This window comes from Eurytemora carolleeae, unplaced genomic scaffold (genome assembly GCF_000591075.1).
Source record: "Eurytemora carolleeae unplaced genomic scaffold, Eaff_2.0 scaffold722, whole genome shotgun sequence".
In the NCBI taxonomy this organism is placed as follows: Eukaryota; Metazoa; Arthropoda; class Copepoda; order Calanoida; family Temoridae; genus Eurytemora; species Eurytemora carolleeae.
In genome coordinates this window covers 104,851-126,087 of record NW_019397102.1, presented here as the reverse complement: position 1 = coordinate 126,087, position 21,237 = coordinate 104,851, and the positions used below count along the sequence as shown (strand labels likewise).

At 33.8% G+C, this 21,237-nt stretch overlaps 1 protein-coding gene and 1 long non-coding RNA gene across 4 annotated transcripts in view; both read right to left on the bottom strand.

Moving 5' to 3' along the window:
• Window positions 1-1,169: 1,169 nt before the first annotated feature.
• LOC111711866 (uncharacterized) lies at window positions 1,170-3,451 on the bottom strand. Its single transcript, XR_002767332.1, has 2 exons — window positions 3,368-3,451; window positions 1,170-2,950 (listed from the first exon to the last, which is right to left on the bottom strand). It is a non-coding gene; the product is annotated as an uncharacterized LOC111711866 (long non-coding RNA).
• Window positions 3,452-4,242: 791 nt separating this feature from the next.
• LOC111711865 (1-phosphatidylinositol 4,5-bisphosphate phosphodiesterase eta-2) overlaps window positions 4,243-21,237 on the bottom strand; it is a 28,544-nt gene continuing 11,549 nt past the window's right edge. For 2 of the 3 annotated variants that reach the window (XM_023486325.1, XM_023486324.1), the window contains 18 exons: window positions 19,759-19,862; window positions 17,958-18,000; window positions 16,678-16,791; window positions 15,358-15,456; window positions 14,619-14,710; window positions 13,401-13,479; window positions 12,560-12,632; window positions 10,134-10,235; window positions 9,865-9,979; window positions 8,740-8,797; window positions 8,326-8,430; window positions 7,727-7,904; window positions 7,314-7,425; window positions 7,024-7,100; window positions 6,624-6,726; window positions 6,042-6,095; window positions 5,427-5,526; window positions 4,259-4,369 (listed from right to left, as the gene is read on the bottom strand). In XM_023486325.1, the coding sequence (XP_023342093.1) occupies window positions 4,274-4,369; window positions 5,427-5,526; window positions 6,042-6,095; window positions 6,624-6,726; window positions 7,024-7,100; window positions 7,314-7,425; window positions 7,727-7,904; window positions 8,326-8,430; window positions 8,740-8,797; window positions 9,865-9,979; window positions 10,134-10,235; window positions 12,560-12,632; window positions 13,401-13,479; window positions 14,619-14,710; window positions 15,358-15,456; window positions 16,678-16,791; window positions 17,958-18,000; window positions 19,759-19,862 (1,704 nt within the window). In that variant the 3' untranslated portion in view covers window positions 4,259-4,273. Of the gene's footprint in view, window positions 4,370-5,426; window positions 5,527-6,041; window positions 6,096-6,623; window positions 6,727-7,023; window positions 7,101-7,313; window positions 7,426-7,726; window positions 7,905-8,325; window positions 8,431-8,739; window positions 8,798-9,864; window positions 9,980-10,133; window positions 10,236-12,559; window positions 12,633-13,400; window positions 13,480-14,618; window positions 14,711-15,357; window positions 15,457-16,677; window positions 16,792-17,957; window positions 18,001-19,758; window positions 19,863-21,237 lie in introns of all 3 variants that reach the window. The other variant, XM_023486323.1, reaches the window with a different exon arrangement.

The window sequence follows — 21,237 nt, the reverse complement described above, 5'->3', positions numbered from 1 at the left end:
TGGAAGATAAAGCCGACTTTATGATTTTAAAAAGTCTTATGATAACTTTAGTTCAATTCTAATTCATAAATTGAGAAATATATTTCCAACATAATTAAAATTTCAACTCAAACTAGATGGAAATTAAAATGAAATGTTTTTCACATTGTAGACAAGATAAAAGCATATACCTCTTTATATGTTTCTTTTAATAATTGGTTTTAACGGGAAACATTTCGAAAGATGATCTGACGCAGAATATCTTCTGGGGTAGTTAGCCTTCCTAGCTACGTACATCCTTGAAATCATCTCTGGATTGTTCAGTAGATCGACCCATCTAGCATCCCGGAACAAAAGCTTATGGCTTATTACTATAGTAATTTATATTTGAATGCTGTTTTTATTAAACCGTCAGTTGTTGCTCTCAGTATTTTAATTACCTAGAATAATTAGGTTTTCATTGAGGTTGTTTTAAAAGAATTTAAAAATGTCAAACTGAATATTACCGTTTGAAAAAACTAGAAATTATTACTTGTTTTAAAACCCAATTTTTAAACTAATCAATATTTTAAGGAAAAATATCAGGTAAAAGTTGCAATTACATATATAACTAAATAACATTAATGAAATTAGGACTTACACCAATAATAAAGTACCAAATTTAATTATTACCTTTAAAAATTCTGTAAATTTAAAAAAGTTTTGTCAAAAATATCTTTCAGCGGATTCTTTGGACGACAAAATTGTGTTACTTCTTGGATGTTACTTTTAAAACGTAGTCCTTAAAAGGTTTAGTTGCAACTACGGTTCTATTAGAGGGAAAGTAAGCGTAATTTCCCTTAAACCCTTTATCTTATCATTACTGCTGAAGATATTGTTGTTTTTCTATCTAGTTTGTAAAACATTAAATTCTGGTAGTTCTTGTATGTTTCCCTGCAGCACAACTGCGCTAGTCAATTTTCTACAGTTATCCCACTTAACAATAATCAGTTTTCAAAATGATAAACATTGATATCTAATTCATGCTTAATCAGACAAAGCTCTTAAAGAGCACCGTTGTGAATCGGGCATTGCCATCTTTGCATGCATGGAGGGTTTGCATTTGAAATTACAGTCTCTTTAAGCCTGAACTATAAAAGTACAAACAAATATAATGACAACGAAATAGTCCTCAGTTAATGACAATAAAATTTTTATTTTAAATATTTATTTCGAAATCAAAGATAACAAATCAAAGCTAAAGCTTATTAAAACAATGCAAAATTATTATTAATAGTGTAAGCAAGGAAAATGTGAGACATACTTCAAATTAAAGTTTTAATTTTGGAAATATTATTTTATAATTTATCCACATGCAGGGTTACCCACAAAGGATGAGACTTCAGAGACGATTGTACGGAATTTATTTAATCTCTTTTCTCATCTCTATGTTTCACTAAATTTTTAACTTCACAAGGTCAGACCTTACAGAGTTTCGTGTCGTTCTTAAAATCTCCTTCTTTGTGGGTAACCCTGTATTGTATCAAATAAATGCATACCATGGTATCCACAAAGAAGAAGACTGTAAAGACGACTTAAACTTCTTCAAATATTATAATTAATTCTTCTACCTTGCTTTTTGCCTTTAAATGGCTTTTTCAATGATTTGGAAAAGAAAAAAATAAGTTTACAGTTGCAAGGAATCTTAAATATAAGAAAACAGACTGTAGCAATTCCGTACAACAGTTGTCTCTGAAGTCTCATCCTTTGTGGGTAAACCTTCTATAATAACATGTTTTTAAAGCCAAAATGTAAATACCTTATTGCAAGCATAGTTCAAAATTTAATCAGTAAAATTGTGCTGTACTGGGTTATGCATAATTAATAGGCTTAGATTATTTTTATACAATTCAATTTTCACAATTTTTAGAAAAGAATCATTGCGGAATTCTAGCGTTAAGAAAACAATAACAATTCTACATAAATTTATTTGATGTAAAGGAACTGATTACTCGCCACATAATCTAATTGAATAATCTCTATAAAGGAAAAATGGTGTTTAGTAAATTTGTGAAGTTTAGTAAATTTGTGCAGTTTAGTAAATTTGTGCAGTTTAGTAAATTTGTGCAGTTTAGTAGATTTGTGCAGTTTAGAGAAGTTGTGCAGTTTAGATAAGTTGTGCAGTTTAGTTAAGTTGTGCAGTTTAGTAAATGTGTGCAGTTCAGAGAAGTTGTGCAGTTTAGTAAATGTGTGCAATTCAGAGAAGTTGTGCAGTTTAGTAAATTTGTGCAGTTTAGAGAAGTTGTGCAGTTTAGTTAAGTTGTGCAGTTCAGAGAAGTTGTGCAGTTTAGTTAAGTTGTGCAGTTCAGAGAAGTTGTGCAGTTTAGTTAAGTTGTGCAGTTCAGAGAAGTTGTGCAGTTTAGTAAATTTGTGCAGTTCAGAGAAGTTGTGCAATGAAAACAATTTTAAATTATTGAAAGCAAAAGTAATTTAATATTGCAATAAAAACAGATTTAAAGGGACTCTGCATGCTCTTTACAAAGGTATTTAAATTCTAAAGAATGCGATATCGCCATTTTTCTAGCTTGTAAAGGGTTTAATACTAAATATGTCATCGCTTATTTCTGAAGCAAGTCACACAGTGAAATCTTGGATATCACATTCATGCTTGATCTTTTAATAATGTACTCTATTTTAAATCGGAAGTGCACCTCTAAATATGGAGGGTTAAATGAAGTTACATCTACAATTCTTTTAAGATGTTTATAAGTTAGTTAAAGTGGCTTTGTGCAATAAACCGAAACACTAGGCATGGATTTCACAGTTTGTTAGGCACGGTGAACACAGTCCTGTCAAGTTTGTATACTTTTAGAAAATTGTTATAAACAGCGAACATAAAGTTAGTTCTCCCAGATTTTTTTAATTTTAAGGAACAAAGCAGCAGGCTTTAATTCTCTTCCAGAATAGTCATACAAGGGGGCTTTCCTGTATCCTGAATATAGCAATCAATCAATCAATCAATCAATCAAAAACAATGTAAATAAAAAATCTATTATAAGAATTACTTTATCGATTCATGCATCATTAAACTATCAATTAATCAAATTACTTAATTAATCAAATTATCAAATTAATCAAAGCATAAATCAAACAATTAATCGATCCATCAAGTATTAATTAAAAATTTGATCAATCCACCAATTATTCAATACCCCAATCTAATAATTATCAATCGTTTGAGCATTAAATGGTAAACATTCGAACATTTATCAGATACATTAGTTCATAAATTCATCAATCGATCAATAGATCAATCGATCAATCGATCAATAGATCAATCGATCAATCGATCAATAGATCAATAGATCAATCGATTAATAAATCAATCGATCAATCGATCAGTCCCTACCTTCTTGAATGTATTGGAGAGGAAGAGCGAATGATCCAATGTGTTGATCTTTGTTACTCTTAGAGTGATCTTTCACCTAATCAAAAAAATAACAAAACTTTCAGGGTGTCCATCTATCTATCTATCTATCTATTTATCTATTACAGGGTGTCCCAAAAATAAATGAAACACTTTCCATGACATTTGTTCGTAGCTCTTATAATAAATTCAACTTATATCTTTTCATGAGAAGATATGGCTGTCTATACAAACTTGTTTTATTCTTTTTAATTAGATATATTAAAATCATGAGAAGATATGGCTGTCTATACAAACTTGTTTCATTCTTTTTTATTAGATATATAAAACACGAAAATTATAAACTAGTGAAAGATGGAGTAGCTAAAAAATGTTAAAGTTTAATTAAAAATGTTATTTGATTTTGCACAAAAAATGCTAGTTCGTCCTTCTGAGCTTATAGTTTAGATTATTAAAATTTGTTCCCAAGATTTATTCAAAAATTTATTATTTGCATTATTTGTAAATAAGTCTTCGAAAACAAATTAAAAGGACTGTGTTTGAATTTAATGGATTTAAGCCACGGCTCAAATTTCCCGAAACCGGTTTCAATTGAGGGCAGGCTTAAATCTTGAAAAATTGAATACAATTTTAAGTGGAACCAACCATATTTTAGCCGCGGCGTAAATTTTAAGCCGCGGCTCAAATTCTTTGATTCAGGTATTCTTATTTCAAGTGGAGATCAGAAAATTCTTAATTTTCAACCGTGAGATCTAAGGACTCAATACAAAGAATGAGATGTTCAAAATTGATCAATTTTCAAGTTGAAAAATATTTTTATATTAAACGTATAAAAAGTAGCATTGAAAATGAAGCATGCGCCATTTGAAATCGGCTTGACAGTCCCTATTAAAATCCTCCAATGTTACCATTGTTCTTGACATGCTTGGTTTCCACCTTGTTTTCCTCGTTCAAGAAATCATCATTATGGCCCCGGATCCGGACCTAGAACAGTTCTCAATGTTATCAAACAGTGGTCAGGAAATATAATTAAATCAATACAACGAAGACGACTTTTCATTAATAATGCTTTTGTCACTGACAAGCATTTATCACAGAACAAGTTTACAAGTAAACAAAGAGATCAGGGGCGTATTCAGGAATTTGTCCAGGGGGGGGGCTCAGCACCCGTTGGGGCATGAAAACCCCCTGAAATCAATAGATTTCATTGGCCCAGGGGGGGGGGCTTAGCCCCAAAAGCCCCCCCCTGAATACGCCTCGACTGAAAGAGATGCTGTTTTTTGACAACTTCTCTTTGTTTAGATGATTATGTGTCTCTAAGGTTTAAAATAGAAATAGAAAGGTCGTCTACACTGTATTATTATATACGACGACTACTGTATTATAAAAGTTTATTCAATTATAAAGATATACAAACATAATTAGTTTAAGAATTGAGTTTTTGGCACAAACTACAATTTACTAATCCCTATATCTCTGCAACTGGACGGAGTAAATCTTCCATGTATCAACCTTAGATTAGTTGATATATCATAATCCAGTTTAAAAAGTAAAAGATCTTCGACATTGGGTTGCAAAGATAAAGGAAAAAGAAAATTTGAATTTGTGACTAATTAACTACCTAATAAGGGCAATTGACTTCATATTGACCACGAACTCCATTGATTCCTATTTACCTTAACATCAGGGTCAATGACCTCTTATTAGGATAATTGAATATAACCTCCATTGATTACTAATTACTTCAACATATGGGTTAATGGCCTCTTATTAGAATAATTGACCTCCTTTTATCACTGCTTGCCTCAACATAAGGGGCAATGACCTCCTATTAGGATAATTGTCCATGACCCCCTTTGATTACTATTTACCTCATCATATGGGTCAATGACCTCCAATCAGGATAATTGACCATGGCCCCCTTTGATTACTATTTACCTCAACATATGGATCAATGACCTCCAATTAGGATAATTGACCTTCTTTATCAATGACCTCTTAATAGGATGATTGACCATTACCTCCTTTGATTAATATTTACCTCAACATAAGGGTCAATGACCTCCCCCTCATCTGCTCCCTGAGGTCTAGGTATATGTTGACCGGAAACTATCTCAAGACTCAAGGTCATTCCGGGAAACCTTCAATTTAAGATTAAAGGGACTGTCAGCTTAATTTCAAGTAAATCATGCAAGGATGACAATGTCCGATTCACAACGGTCAACGGTAGCCTTTATAGCTTTGTCTGATTATGTATGATTATGATATCAATGTTAATAATTTTGATCTTTGCATGGATGTTCAATTGAAATACGCTAGTTCCAGCAATGTAAAATTATATTAATGATAATCGAAGTAAACCCTTCTCCTTCAGATTAGATCCTTTGTGGGTAACCTTGTATGTCACACATTTGTTTCATCCTCCATGTGAGTCATGAATGTGTGCATCTTAATGTGCGTCATAAACGTGTGTCCTTAATGTCCGTCCTCAATGTGCGTCCTATTTTCTGTCATCAATGTATTTCTGACCATGGTGCGTCCTCGTTGTTAGTGCTTTTTAATATTGATGCGTTCTTTTTTGCAATAGAAAATGTTGATGAACGATTTGAATGATGTAAATTATTTCTAGTAAAGATTATTTAGTGATGCTACTTACTTTGCCTTACTCAGGCCATTAAGTTTGTATGGATTGTAGTGGATTGAGGGATTCCTGAAAAGAACAAATAAATAACATTTTTAAAATTGTTTTTTTAAAAAAAGGATTCTGACTTATGCCCATTAGACCTTATGTCCTTTATTCAGTGATCTTTACCAATAAAAAATCTGGATTTTTAAAACTCTAAATTCTGGCATTTGATCTAGCATATGTGAGCTTTGGCCTTTGAGCTCCAGCAAATAACTTTAACCTTTAAACCACAGACCTTTTCCCTTTGACCGAAGAAACTTTGACTTCGAGCCTTTGAGATCTGCTCTTTGACCTCACCTAAGAAACTCTAACCTTAAACCACTAACCTCTGCCATTTGACCTCAACATACTATATATTGACCTTGGACCTCACTTAGAAACTCCGACCTTAAACTGAACTCCGACCTTTGACATCACCTAAGAAACTCTGACCTTAAACTGACATTTAACCATTGACCTCACCTAAGGAACTCTGACCTTAAACTGACCTCTGATCTTTGACATCACCTAAGAAACTCTGACCTTAAACTGACCTCTGACCTTTGACCTCACCTAAGGAACTCTGGTTTCAGAATGTATCCGCAGCCTCCGTTGCCCATGAAGAGAGCACGGTTTAACAAGTTTTGTTTATCATCCGTCTGATAGTTGAGAGCCACTTAACAAATTTTAGCAGTGCAATCTTTCTAGTTTTGCATATTTTAACAGTGCAATATTTATAATTTTTTCATGTTTTCATAGTGCAATATTTCTAGTTTATCATATTTTAACAGTGCAATATTTCAAGTTTTTCATATTTTAACAGTTTATCTAATCTTACTAATTTTTCATATTAACAGTGTAATCTTTTAAACTTGGATATGAACAGTTAATTTTTTTTAAAATTTTCAATTTAAAAGTGCATTCTTTTAAAATTCAATTTTTTATTTTAAATTTGGAAAATTATAATAATTACCTATCTGGCATCCGGCAGCCCAGTACGGGATAACCTTTAGGTTAGACGAGTCCTGTCTTTTAGCACCGGGATATATTCTAGATAGATAGATAGATAGATAGATAGATAGGTGGATAGATGGATAGATGGATAGATGGATAGATGGATAGATGGATAGATGGATAGATGGATAGATGGATAGATAGATAGATAGATAGATAGATAGATAGAAAGATGGATAGATAGATAGTTAGATAGATAGATAGATAGATTAATAGATAAATAGATTAAAAAGACTAATTGAACACTACCTGCTTATTTGCCGCGTGTTATATTTAACAAATTGGCGTGCAGTGTCCGGATCTTCAATCAGCTTTGTCGTCTTCGATTCTCCAAAGGAGGACATGTGGAAATACTTGGCATCTTAAATCAATCAATCAATTAATTTATGGTTTTAAAAATTAAACAATTCACTGATTAACCAAAATCCCACGACTTGAATATTTTATCCCTCCTCCCCTCCCCCCGGGAGTAAAATTAAAAAATGTTACCTCTAAAGGAAAGTTTTTTCATTCTTTTTAATACTTTAAACCCAAAAATACATTAATTTCCCCAAATTTAGTGAATAAAGTGTTAAAAAAATGTGCTGCTCCGTGCAAACATATTTAACTTCTGGGAGAACAACTGAGTTTCCGATTTTCCGATATATTTGTTTTACTTATACCTTTATCATCGAACCCATTGAAATGCACAGCATGGATGTAGTTTACAAGATCAGACAACTTCTTTGAAATCTTCTTCTTCATTTTCTTATTCTTCTCATCGTCATGATCATCATCTTCATCCTCGATCTCATCGTCTTCTGATACACCAGCAGGAAGCCTCTTAGCTTTGATCAGAACCTAAACATTTAACATGTATGCAGGAAACATTTTAACCGACTCTATGTACCGATGGCGAAGATGTTGGGTAAATAATTCTAGACTTTTGATATTCGACATCGGCATATTGGATAATAAATGTTTGCAGAATTAATCAATTTAATAGTTCCAGGGTTACTAACAAATCATGAGACTTTAAAGACGACCTGAAACTTTTGAATTGTGAAGATCTATAGGTTAAATTAGATAGGTAAGAGGTTTTTAAAATAAATAATTTAAATTATGCAAGGAACCATCAATGCAAGAAAAAAGGATTATAAAATTTCATACAATCGTCTCTGAAGTCTCATTCTTTTAGGGTAACCCTGTATATCAAGACACACTTTCAAATAAAGTAGTTTAAAATACATGTTGCCGTTTCAAAAATGTTGAATTCGCAAACCTTGTTAATCAGCTGGTGCGGTGAAGGAAGGTGGTCAATGTCGTCTTCTGGTGCATCTTTATGCAGCAAATCTCCCAATATTTTCACAAGATAGTCCGCCATTTTCTAAATATTTTAATTTCATTTATTTTATTATAAATATTTACAGTTAAAAAGAGTATAACAGATAATCACATATTTTTAAGCATGATTTTTAAAGCTATAGATAAAAATAAAAAATGCATCTTGCATATTAATTTGCCTATTTATAAAAATGTTTTACCAAAATATCATCCATTTTCCAAAAAAGTACCATTTTATAACCAGTTTTTAAGATATAGAATTTAGAACTCATGGTTTAGTTGGCTAATATTTGTCTATCTAATTTAATTTACATTTTAATTATTTAATATTTAAATCCAGTTTCCCAATTACCTCTTGCTGTTCTAAGCCACAGTGGTTTTCAATGGAGAGAATTAGTGGATAATGAGACCTAAACAAAGTTTAAAAAGGTAAATACAATTAAAAACTTAAATTTCTTCTTTTTCTTTATGTTCGGTCCTCAGGCTATATATATATTATAGAACAGACGGTGGCTGCATATGGTTTAGGAAGTTTTGGACTGTTAAGAATAATTATGCAGTACAATACATAAATGTCCAGATGTTTAGTAATCTTGGGATTTTGAAGATTCACTTTTCAAACTTTCTCTCAAGGTTTTTAATAAAACGCATAAGTAAATTCTTGTAATCTTGTTGTCTTTCCTTTAATATAAAAAATATGTATTTTTAAAACTGTTTCAAATAGGTCTCTTCCTTACAAAATGCGAAACAGAAAACCAGAACATAATGTGAATTCTCCGCCCCTCCCCCCGGGTCCCAGCAATGCCGAACTGTGTAACCTCAAACAATTACCTACCATAAAATACAAAAAATACATGTTTACACATTGAGATGGCCATAGCACTTGGTCAACAAGCCTTTTCTGCATTCAGCCCAGAAATTGCACTTAATTTAATACATTATCACATTAACACAATATCATACCAATACATGTACACAATATCATACCAATACATGTACACAATATCATACCAATACATGTACACAATATCATACCAATACAGGGTATTTCGCGAAACTTACCAAGCCAAATGCTGCCACCTGGTGTTCTGTACTATATATATATATTCGGAGGTTCGAACTTACAAACATTTTTTGTAGTCCTCTTTGTTAAACATATGATATGGAACTTTAATTGATAAAACTGTTAGATGCCAAAAATATTAGAAAAAAATACAAAAGTTACAAATATTTGTAACATTTGCAATAATCTCAAATTGGCCGGCCCCACTTTTTTAGTCTTATTTAATTCTCCGATTCAACTTTGTCTAAGCAAATATAATAGAGATAAACCTCGTTTTTATCTCAAAATTAATTGCTTCAAATTGCGGTTCAAGAGTTAAAGGAAGAAGAAAACATCTTTCTCACTGTTTCTCAAATAGAAATTTTAACGGTACCATTGTTAATCGAGAAGAATCTCCTTAAATAAAAGATTTACCTGACAAAACCGTAGTTTTTGACAGCCTCGACAACATCCTTAAAGAGGATACTGGTGGTGAGGGTATGTCCGTGATATATTATAGGTTCACCATCATCACCATCCCAGCAGTCCACTTAAATACACAGATAATAACACTGAGACTGAGACTGAGACTGAGACTGAGACTGAGACTGAGACTGACACTGACACTGACAATGACAATAATAATAATAATATTAATAATAACAATAATAATAATAATAATAATAATAATAATAATAACTTACACTCTACGCAGCGGCATCCAAGTTTCAGAGCATTAATATATCCATCAATACTGCTCTCTCCAGTCAGCTGGTTTCCGGTCAGATAGGTATTGTGGGACGATGCTGAACAATCAATCAATCAATTTAAGTGAGTGTCGATGTAATTTTGAATAACCATATATTAAGAACTATATCCTTTGCCAGAGCAAAACAGATAAAGATAGTCTTGATTTTCTTTGTAAAAATTGATAATTTCCATATTTCAATACTTTTATATAGGATTTTCTTTAAAAGTTACTTGTGGAGAGAAGATATAAACGGCCAGAATTTATCCTTTTTCCAGAAAAGAACAACAATAATTTCTCTTCATAGTTTGTTTACTACAGTACAATTGTACAGTTTGTTTACTACAGTACAATTGTACAGTTTGTTTACTAAAATAAATAAATAAATAGTTTATTAGGCACATGTAAATACATATAAATAAATAAATAATTATAAGATCTAAAAAGGAACCCGACATGGAACCCCCAGACCGCCCTCAGGGTGCAGAGCATCAACATGCAGTCTGCAGCCTGGAATCCATCCAGGCTATCACACAATGTTTAAAGCCCTTGTGATAGTGATACATTCCTAGTGGCTGGCAGCCTAAAGGCCAGTTGCGTATCAAGCACCACCCATAACGGTAACCCCAGTGCAGGCCCCTGGGATGAGGCCAGCCGGTCTACCTTAGCATTAGAGAGAAGAGACCTACTGGAACCAGGACTCCAACACTTGCTTGAGTGTAGCAGCTCGCTGGTTGAGTGCTTCAGCATCGACACCATCCCCACCTACATACGCCCGGAGCACCCTGGAAAGCTCCACCAAGAGTGTACGCGTCGACATAGGCCTGAAGGCCTGAGACCCTCCTGACATAGGCAGAAGCTGGGCACTCTAGGATAGCATGAGCTTCATTCAGGGCAACAGATGAACCATCCAGGAGACAGTACGGGCATAGTTTGTAAGATTTGCCAAAATCGTTAGGGCATCTATTACCGAATCCCTAATCCAACATCCCCAGCATGGACTCAGCATAGTAGCTTTGACGACTGTGAGTCAGTCACATGAGGCTGAAGTTTGAACCAGTTGGTTGACAGATGCATGTATCTCAGGGAGACGTGCTCCCGCTTTGTGGCAGTCACTGTCTGAATAGCCGCCTGGAGTAAGGTCCTTCGGACCATGGACTTTGGCTTAAGGAAAAGTCCACTCCCTGCCGGGTCCAGGTCTTGGACTGATCTTGCCTAAGGGTCCTCTCCAGACCTCATGACTGAGGCGAACACACTAGTCAAGATCGGGTCCCTTTGCTTATTAACAATCGTCCTACGTACAGGCCAATTCGCTCCTTGATCCGGTCACCCATGGGTTTCAGGCCAGTGTCAACAAATCCAACAACGCCTGACGAGGATTATGGGAGCTGGAGAATGAACCTGGCCACCTGACCTTGGATTCGCTCCAGGGCCCTCACTGTTGTGGCTGAGATGATCATGGCCTCAGTACCGTACAAGACTGCAGGGATGGCGCAGCACTCCCAAAGTTTATGTGCTATTATGGCTCTATCCAGACCTGACTGGGTTAGCCCAATTATGGTATGAGCATAAGATCTTGCCACTGTTAACATCCTCTCCTCCCTAGCCTTAACCAAGTTCCGTCCTTTCACTTGGATATCAACCCCCATGTACTTCCCGACCAGGAGAGCCTCGAGCTCCAGTTTATCCTCTGAGGCCAACCACGAGGAGTTGTTGGGCCCAGGGGTCAGAATGATGGTTTTGCTGACCGCCAGCTTCATGTGCATGCCAGCACAAAAGCGCTGAACTACCCGGAACAAGCGCTCCATACCCCATCGTCTTGTTCGGGAGATCAGGATGAGGTCATCAGCCAAAAATAACGCTGATATTATTACCTATCCAGTAGTGGGACAATGGTATACTACCTATCCAGTACTGGGACAATAGTATATTACCTATCCAGTAGTGGGACAACGGTATACTACCTATTCAGTAGTGGGACAATGGTATACTACCTATCCAGTAGTGGGACAATGGTATACTACCTATCCAGTAGTGGGACAATGGTATACTACCTATCTAGTAGTGGGCCAATGGTATACTACCTATCTAGTATTGGGACAATGGTATATTACCTATCCAATAGTGGGACAATGGTATATTACCTATCCAGTAGTGGGACAATGGTATATTACCTATCCAGTAGTGGGACAATGGTATATTACCTATCCAGTAGTGGGACAATGGTATATTACCTATCCAGTAGTAGGACAATGGTATATTACCTATCCAGTAGTGGGACAATGGTATATTACCTATCCAGTAGTGGGACAATGGTATATTACCTATCCAGTAATGGGACAATGGTGTCACCTATCCAGTAGTGGGACAATGGTATATTACCTATCCAGTAGTGGGACAATGGTTGTGACATATCGTCCCTAACCTGCTTCCTCTCTACAGGGTCCATCACATCCTTTAATAAAAGATTATAATAATACTTAAAGGGACTGTCAGCGTAATTTCCAGTGACTCTTCATGTTATAATTGCAATGCCTAATTCACAACAGTATCCTCTAAAGCTATGTCTGATCAAGTATGAATTAGATATCAATGTTTATAATTTCCAGTGACCCTTCATGTTATAATTGCAATGCCTAATTCACAACAGTATCCTTTAAAGCTATGTCTGATCAAGTATGAATTAGATATCAATGTTTATAATTTCCAGTGACTCTTCATGTTATAATTGCAATGCCTAATTCACAACAGTATCCTTTAAAGCTATATCTGATCAAGTATCAATTAGATATCAATCTATATAATTTTGGACACCGATTATTTTCAATTGAAGTTTCTGAATAAAAGTGGCTTGCGCATTTCTACTGCAGGAATAAATATAGAAATTAAACCTAGAATCAATAGAAAAACGACAATTTCTTTGACATTATTTATCAGGTTCAGGTTTTAAGGGTAACTTAATGAATTGGGCAATGCCACCTTTGCATAGAGAGTCAAATGAAATTTCGCTTACAGTCCCTTTAATATTTTATTATTTAATTCTTTTAATTATTTTATTTACAAAACCATTTTACACAGCGATTCTTTTTTACTTTAATAAAACAAAATCTGTAGATAACAGTTAACAGATATGTAGATAACAGCTAACAGATTTGTAGATAACAGCGAACAGATTTGTAGATAGCAGCTAACAGACTTGTATGCTAAAACTAACAAAAATCACCTGTAGTTCTGAGAACATAAGAAACTGAAGAAATCCTTGTTTAGAAAATCTAGTTTTATCCTCGTCAATCTCATGATTCCTAAACATTATTTCAATATTATTTTCTCCTCATTAATCTCATAATTCCTAAACATCATATGATTATTTCTATATTATTTTCTCCTCGTTAATCTCATGATTCATATTATTTCAATATTATTTTCTCCTCATTAATCTCGTGATTCCTAAACATTATTTCAATGTTATTTTCTCCTCATTAATCTCATGATCCCTAAACATTATATGATTATTTCAATATTATTATCTCTTCATTAATCTCATGATCCCTAAACATTATTTCAATATTATTTTGATTAAACCTACAGGGTTACCCACAAAGCATGAGACTGATGGACGACCGAAAACTCTAAAAATAAGACGATTTTAAGCTCGATTTTTGATTTCTGCACTAAATTAAGTATTTTGATTGTTTACTAGATGATTGAGCACAGAAAGAAGTTTAAGCCTACAAGGAACCCTGAATGCAAGAAAATCGGCTAAACAAATTCCGTACAATCGTCTCTGAAGTCTCATCATTTTTGGGTAACCCTGTATATTCCCCTCCACCCCCCTTCCTTTAACCCCAACCAAACCCCCCCTTCCACCCTCAACCCTTCCCTAAACCCAACCATCATGTTTACAAATATAGGGTTTACTACTATTTATTACACCTTCCTTAAACCCCAACAATCCCCCCCCTCCCCCCTCAAGTCCCCCCCCCCCGTCCCTTTTTATTAAAATAAAAGTGTTTGCCGTTGCTTTACAAAATACATTTGAAATAAAAGGTTGCCTAGATATATCCATGAGCACTGATCACTTATCAGTCAATAAGTTTTTCTACAACAGGGCGAAAAAGTAACTTTTTCACCCTGTTATTAAAATTTCAAATTTCATGCCTAATTTGTCTCATTGTTGAGTGATAAAGTTACTATGATAAAGTTACTTAATCACCCTACAACAGGGCGATTAAGTAGCTTTATCGACCTGCTTTTAAATAATTTGAGTTGAACTGAATAAAACTATACATGTATTTGAAACTATATATGTTATTGTAATGGGTATACGTTCGGTGTGAAAATACTTTCATTTTCATCTTAAACAATCTAGAAAAAATAAAAACCCGACAAAAACTTTTTCGCACTTAATAATACCCATTACAATGACATAAATATATATTACCTGATAATTCCAATACACTCCTCTAGGCCTAAAGGCATTTTTTGCTTCTCATTAAAGAACTCCAACAGTTTGCCAGGGGTCATAAAAGAACCCTAACAAGAAATATTTAATGAAAAATATAAATATTTTAAAAGATTGTAATTAATTTGTTATCCTAATTCCACTGCTGAAAACGAAAAAAAATTGAAATTCCAATTTTTTATTGCACTGAAAAAAGACAATTTGATTTTAATAATCATCCGGTTACCTTTAAATCATGTTAAAAAAATCCTATTACACAGATAAAATTTTTTAGGAAAGTTTTGAATGAGCTGATCCTAATTACACTAATAAAATGTAGAAAAGTTTTGAATGAGCTGATCCTTATTTCACTGATAATATGTAGAAAAGTTTGGAATCAGCTGATCCTAATTACACTGATAAAATATAGGAAAGTTTGGAATCAGCTGATCCTTATTATACTGATAAAATGTAGAAAAGTTTGGAATCAGCTGATCCTAATTACACTGATAAAATGTGGAAGAAAAGTTTTGAATCAGCTTATCTTAATGACACTAATAAAATGTAGGAAAGTTTTGAATCAGCTGATACTTATCACACTGATAAAATGTAGGAAAGCTGATTCTAATTACATTAATAAAATGTAGGAAAGTTATTAATCATCTGATCCTAATTACACTGATAAAAATGTTCCAGGATCCCAAATGATTAGCATCACAGTGAAATTATTGGGACAAACCTTTTCTGTTGTTTCTGAAAATTTCTGAAAAATTTCATCTATATCCGGTCTTGTCATCAGTTTAAAGTAGAAACTTAGAAACTCATCCTCGTTCAAAACCTAAACAGAGTGATAGAAGGATCTAGTAGTAGCGATAGTAGGGACCTTTTTCTAGTGTTAGAGAACTTCTACTAAAGGGGGTTGGGGACCTTTTCAGGGTTTTAGAGACCTTCTTGTGGTGTTAGGCCCCTTCTCAGGGGGACCTTCTTGTGGTGTAAGGGACCTTCTTAAGATGTTAGGGACCTTTTTCAGGTGTAAGAGACCTTCTTAGGGTGTTAGGGACCTTCCATTGATAAACATCTCAACTCTGATGTATCAATTTTCCAAATATCAATTTAGGATAGGCCGTTTTTTATACGATTGTTTTTTAAAAAACGATCGCTTTTGAAAAAAACTATGGTTTTTTGAAAAAAAATGTTATTGACAATTATGTTAAAGATCGTTAACGAAGGGTTGTCGTTAACGATCGTTAAGGAAACGACTAACTTTATAAAAACGGTCGTTTTTGGAAAAACATTCGTTTTAAAAACGACCATTTTTTAAAAACGAACTTATTATAAAAACGATCGTTACGTTTTCGATTTTTCGTCGTCGTTTTCATAACCAAATGATCGTTTTTCAAAAAAATAAAAACGTTAACATGCCTACACAAACATAACAATCTTGGCATTTGAGGCGCTTTTTTTTCTTTGTGCAGCATACTGTTCATACATCTTAAAATTCCGTGGACTTTTCTGTCATAAACCTGTCCTCGGAATATATATATACCTGTCCTTTGTCCTTGCTGTTCAGATTCCCCCTGTCCGCTGAATATATACCTGTCCTTTGTCCTTGCTGTTCAGATTCCCCCTGTCCTCTGTTTATATACCTGTCCTTTGTCCTTGCTGTTCAAACTTCCCCTGTCCTCTGAATATATACCTGACCTTTGTCCTTGCTGTTCAGATTCCCCCTGTTCTCTGAATATATACCTGTCCTTTGTCCTTGCTGTTCAGATTCCCCCTGTCCTCTGATTATATACCTGTCCTTTGTCCTTGCTGTTCAAATTCCCCCTGTTCTCTAAATATATACCTGTCCTTTGTCCTTGCTGTTCAGATTCCCCCTGTCCTCTGAANACTAAATCTAAATATATACCTGTCCTTTGTCCTTGCTGTTCAGATTCCCCCTGTCCTCTGATTATATACCTGTCCTTTGTCCTTGCTGTTCAAATTCCCCCTGTTCTCTAAATATATACCTGTCCTTTGTCCTTGCTGTTCAGATTCCCCCTGTCCTCTGAATATATACCTGTCCTTTGTCCTTGCTGTTCAAATTCCCCCTGTCCGTGTTCGCAATATTGAAAAGACGAATCATCTCGTCCTTAGCAATCTTCACATTCAGTCCCTTACACAGGTCCTTCACCTAAAACGGTATACAAGATTTAAAAAATTATACGAACAAACAGAGAGAAAAAAGAGATTACTACTTTATATAGCAACATATAACCGATAGTTTTTGTTAAAATGTATTAAAAAATAAGATAAAAAGGAAATTTTTTTTACATATTTTAAAACAAGAATAGTAATAAATCTCGAGTTTCAGTTGAATGTATACTCAAATTGAATCAAAGTTTACATTAAGATTAAATAATATTAAAGTATAGCTGAAAAGTCTTATACAGTTTAACCCAGTCATTTAATTTTTTTAATTAAATAATTATATGAAGCTCTTTAACACTGTTCCTGCATATTTATGGCATGGCTATTCATATTTATTTTTACAATTAATAATATTTAGGTATAATAGTAAAAAACCGATTGAAAACTTTTAAAAATGCTTTAAATACTCCGAAGTTCTGGGGTCTGAATCTATTTCATAGCAGTCTGAATCTATTTCATAATAGTCTGAATCTATTTCATACCAGTCTGAATCTATTTTATAGCAGTCTGAATCTATTTTATAGCAGCCTGAATCTATTTTATAGCAGTCTGATTCTATTTCATAATAGTCTGAATCTATTTCATAGCAGTCTGAATCTATTTCATAGCAGTCTGAATCTATTTCATAGCAGTCTGAATCTATTTCATAATAGTCTGAATCTATTTCATAGCAGTCTGAATCTATTTCATACCAGTCTGAATCTATTTCATACCAGTCTGAATCTATTTAAAACATTTGAAAAATAATTCCTTATTTTTTATCCAAAAAAATTATAATTTTTAATGCCAGTTTCTCAATAATAGTGGCTAGTGTGGAGAAAGGTTAAAAACTAAAGGGCTATGTTACGTAAATCGAAAATGTAACTTTTTATATGAAGGATTACTTACAATTACTTGTACAATCACTTTAAAAAGTTTAAACTAAATAATTATTTAGTACATTATAAATTAAACAAAGAAAATGTACAGTAAGACCCTGGAAGACGACTTTTAGAAACAATTTTCACTTATTTCACTTAATTAGTGATTTAATAAGTGTCTAGTATATCTACTTTGTAACACCATCAAATACAGTTTAGTATTGCTATAAAGTCGTCTTCCTATTTCACTATATTGCTATAAAGTCGTCTTCCAATTTCACTGTATTACCTCATCTAGGTTTAGATACCCACTTTCATTCTCATCAGCTTTCCTGAAGAAAAAAGTAACAAAATTATTTTCAAAAAAAAGGAAATTTAATCCCGTTGTGGGGATAAATATAAATATTTAAAATTGTTTACATTGGACATCGAGATGAAGCGTTTAAGATTAACAATATCCACCACCAAAAGGTCTGATCGTTGAAAAACTAATTTTGAAGCTGGTGTCGCTGACTTTTGGAGAAAATAAACATTTACGTTGGGGAACCCGGAACATGAACAAATTTTAGACGAAAAAGTATCAAATTTTAAAATTTTAACATTTTAATTAAAGTTTAAACAATAATTTTAACTTTTGCGAGTATTCAAATCGGAAACGCCCAATTACCATCAAACACAAAATGAAAAACTGAAAAAGAAAAAAAAAGATTTTTTGATAATTTTAAAGGAAGACGACATTTGAATAAAATTTTTTTTGCGTTTTCCCCCTTTAAGAATACAAATTTTAGAACTAAGCTCGCACTTATGTATGTAAATTAATAATTTTAAATGTTTTAAAATAGGTTTTGATGTCTAAACACATAGGAGCCTGTAGGCTCTCCAGTCTCCATGAGATGGAATTGTCCTTATGCACGACACCGGCCTGGGGGGGGGACTTTAAGAATAGAATGGAAAATAATAAAAATACCTTAACCGAAACTTCAGATAAAGTTCGTATTCTTTCTGATGAATAAACTGTTGAGGGTTAAAACATTAATCTTAATCGAACATCACCCGGGAGAGGGAGGGAACCCTCGGACGCCATGAACCTGCGCTATGCAGACACGAGCCTCCCAGATTTGCTAGGCAGACCGAGCCTCCGCTATGCAGAAATGCTCATGCGCAATACATCAAAATGTCCCTGTGTGTGTATTACAGGAGGTTTTTATAACTTGTGTTTGAGTTAAAATTTTTCGACATAGTGGCACGTGAGGTTTCTCAAAGATGAGAAGTATTTATCAATTATCATAAATAGTGCCTAATTATGATTAACAAAATGGTATATAAAACTTTTAAACATTTTTTACATGAAAACAAAAATATTTCCAGAAAAAAAATTGCAATTGAATTTTATATCATCTTTTATAATCTTTGATTTAAGCAATACCTTTTTTGTAGCTAAAATTAAATCTAGACAATTTGTATCATTTATTTAAATCTTAACATTTTTAATAAAAGGTATTGTATAAAACAAAGATTACAACAAAACAAACTAAGTTTACTCCAGAAATATTTCTCCAATTATCTTCCTTTCTGGGAAAAAATGTTTAAAGTTTCAGTAAAAATCTTATGAACCACTTTATGAGTCCATATATGTTTCTAATCATGACAATCATTAAATAACTATAATCTATAGTAAAATTCTTATGCCTCTATGTCAATAAATATTGTAAAAATTTTTCTTTACACATAAATACCAAGAATTAAAAAAGCTGTGCTGTATGGCGGAGGCTCATTTACTGCATAGCGGAGACATGGTCCGCATAACGGAGGCTTGGTCTGCATAGTGGAGGTTTGGTCTACCTGGCAAATCTGGGAGGCTCGGGTCTGCAAAGCGGAGGCTCATGGCGTCCGAGGGTTCCCTCCCTCCCCCGGGTGATGTTCCATTAAGATTAATGCATAGCCGAGGCTTGGTCTGCATAGTGGAGGTTCGGTCTACCTAGCAAATCTGGGAGGCTCGTGTCTGCATAGCCGAGGCTCATGACGTCCAGGGGTTCCCTCCTGGAGGGAGGAAGGGGGGGGGTTGAAATAATTTTTAAAAAAAATATTACCTAAACGCTGTCTTGAGATAAAGCTCGTATTCCTTCTGATGAGATAAACTGTTAAGGGTTAATACTAGATGGGATATCGCATCTACCCATGCACTTCGGGTCACCTTAACATAATGTTCATTGTAATTAAATATGTACCCATGTACTTCGGGTCTCCTTAACATAATGTTCATTGTAACTAAATATGTACCCAGACAATTCGGGTCTCCTTAACATAATGTTCATTGTAATTAAATATGTACCCAGACAATTCGGGTCTCCTTAACATAATGTTCATTGTAATTAAATATGTACCCAGGCACTTCGGGTCTCCTTAACATAATGTTCATTGTAACTAAATATGTACCCATGTACTTCGGGTCTCCTTAACATAATGTTCATTGTAACTAAATATGTACCCATGTACTTTGAGTCTCCTTAACATAATGTTCATTGTAACTAAATATGTACCCATGTACTTCGGGTCTCCTTAACATAATGTTCGTTGTAACTAAATATGTACCCAGGCACTTCGGGTTTCCTTAACATAATGTTCATTGTAACTATATATGTACCCAGGTACTTGGAGTCTCCTTAGCATAATGTTCATTGTAACTAAATATATACCCATGTACTTCGGGTCTCCTTAACATAATGTTCATTGTAATTAAATATGTACCCAGACAATTCGGGTCTCCTTAACATAATGTTCATTGTAATTAAATATGTACCCAGGCACTTTGGGTCTCCTTAACATAATGTTCATTGTAACTAAATATGTACCCAGGCACTTTGGGTCTCCTTAACATAATGTTCATTGTAACTAAATATTTGTACCCAGGCACTTCGGGTCTCCTTAACATAATGTTCATTGTAACTAAATATATACCCATGTACTTCGGGTCTCCTTAACATAATGTTCATTGTAATTAAATATATGTACCCAGGCACTTCGGGTCTCCTTAACATAATATTCATTGTAATTAAATATATGTACCCAGGCACTTTGTGTCTCCTTAACATAATGTTCATTGTAACTATATATGTACCCAGGCACTTCGGGTCTCCTTAACATATTGTTCATTGTAACTAAATATATGTACCCAGGCACTTCTTGTCATCATGATCATTATGACTAAATATATGTTCAATATATCTAACATTGTATTTATTGCATCTACCAAGCTCATAAACATCATTTTAAATATAACTAAATATATGCTCAATAATATCAAACATTATATTTATTGCATTTACCAAGACACTTCTCGTCATCATGATATTTATATATACAGTCATCGTCGCATATAACACTACAATGAAGACGACTTTTGATTTAAATTTTGATTTATATCAAGCTTTTAAACAGTGAACCTGGAAACAAAGAGAAGATGTCCATCAAAAAATCTTCTTTTTAATAATGTGTAAACTTGTAATTCGAAAAAAGCGAACCAGTGGCGGACATAAGGGGGGTTATTGGGGTTATTTACCCCCCCCCCC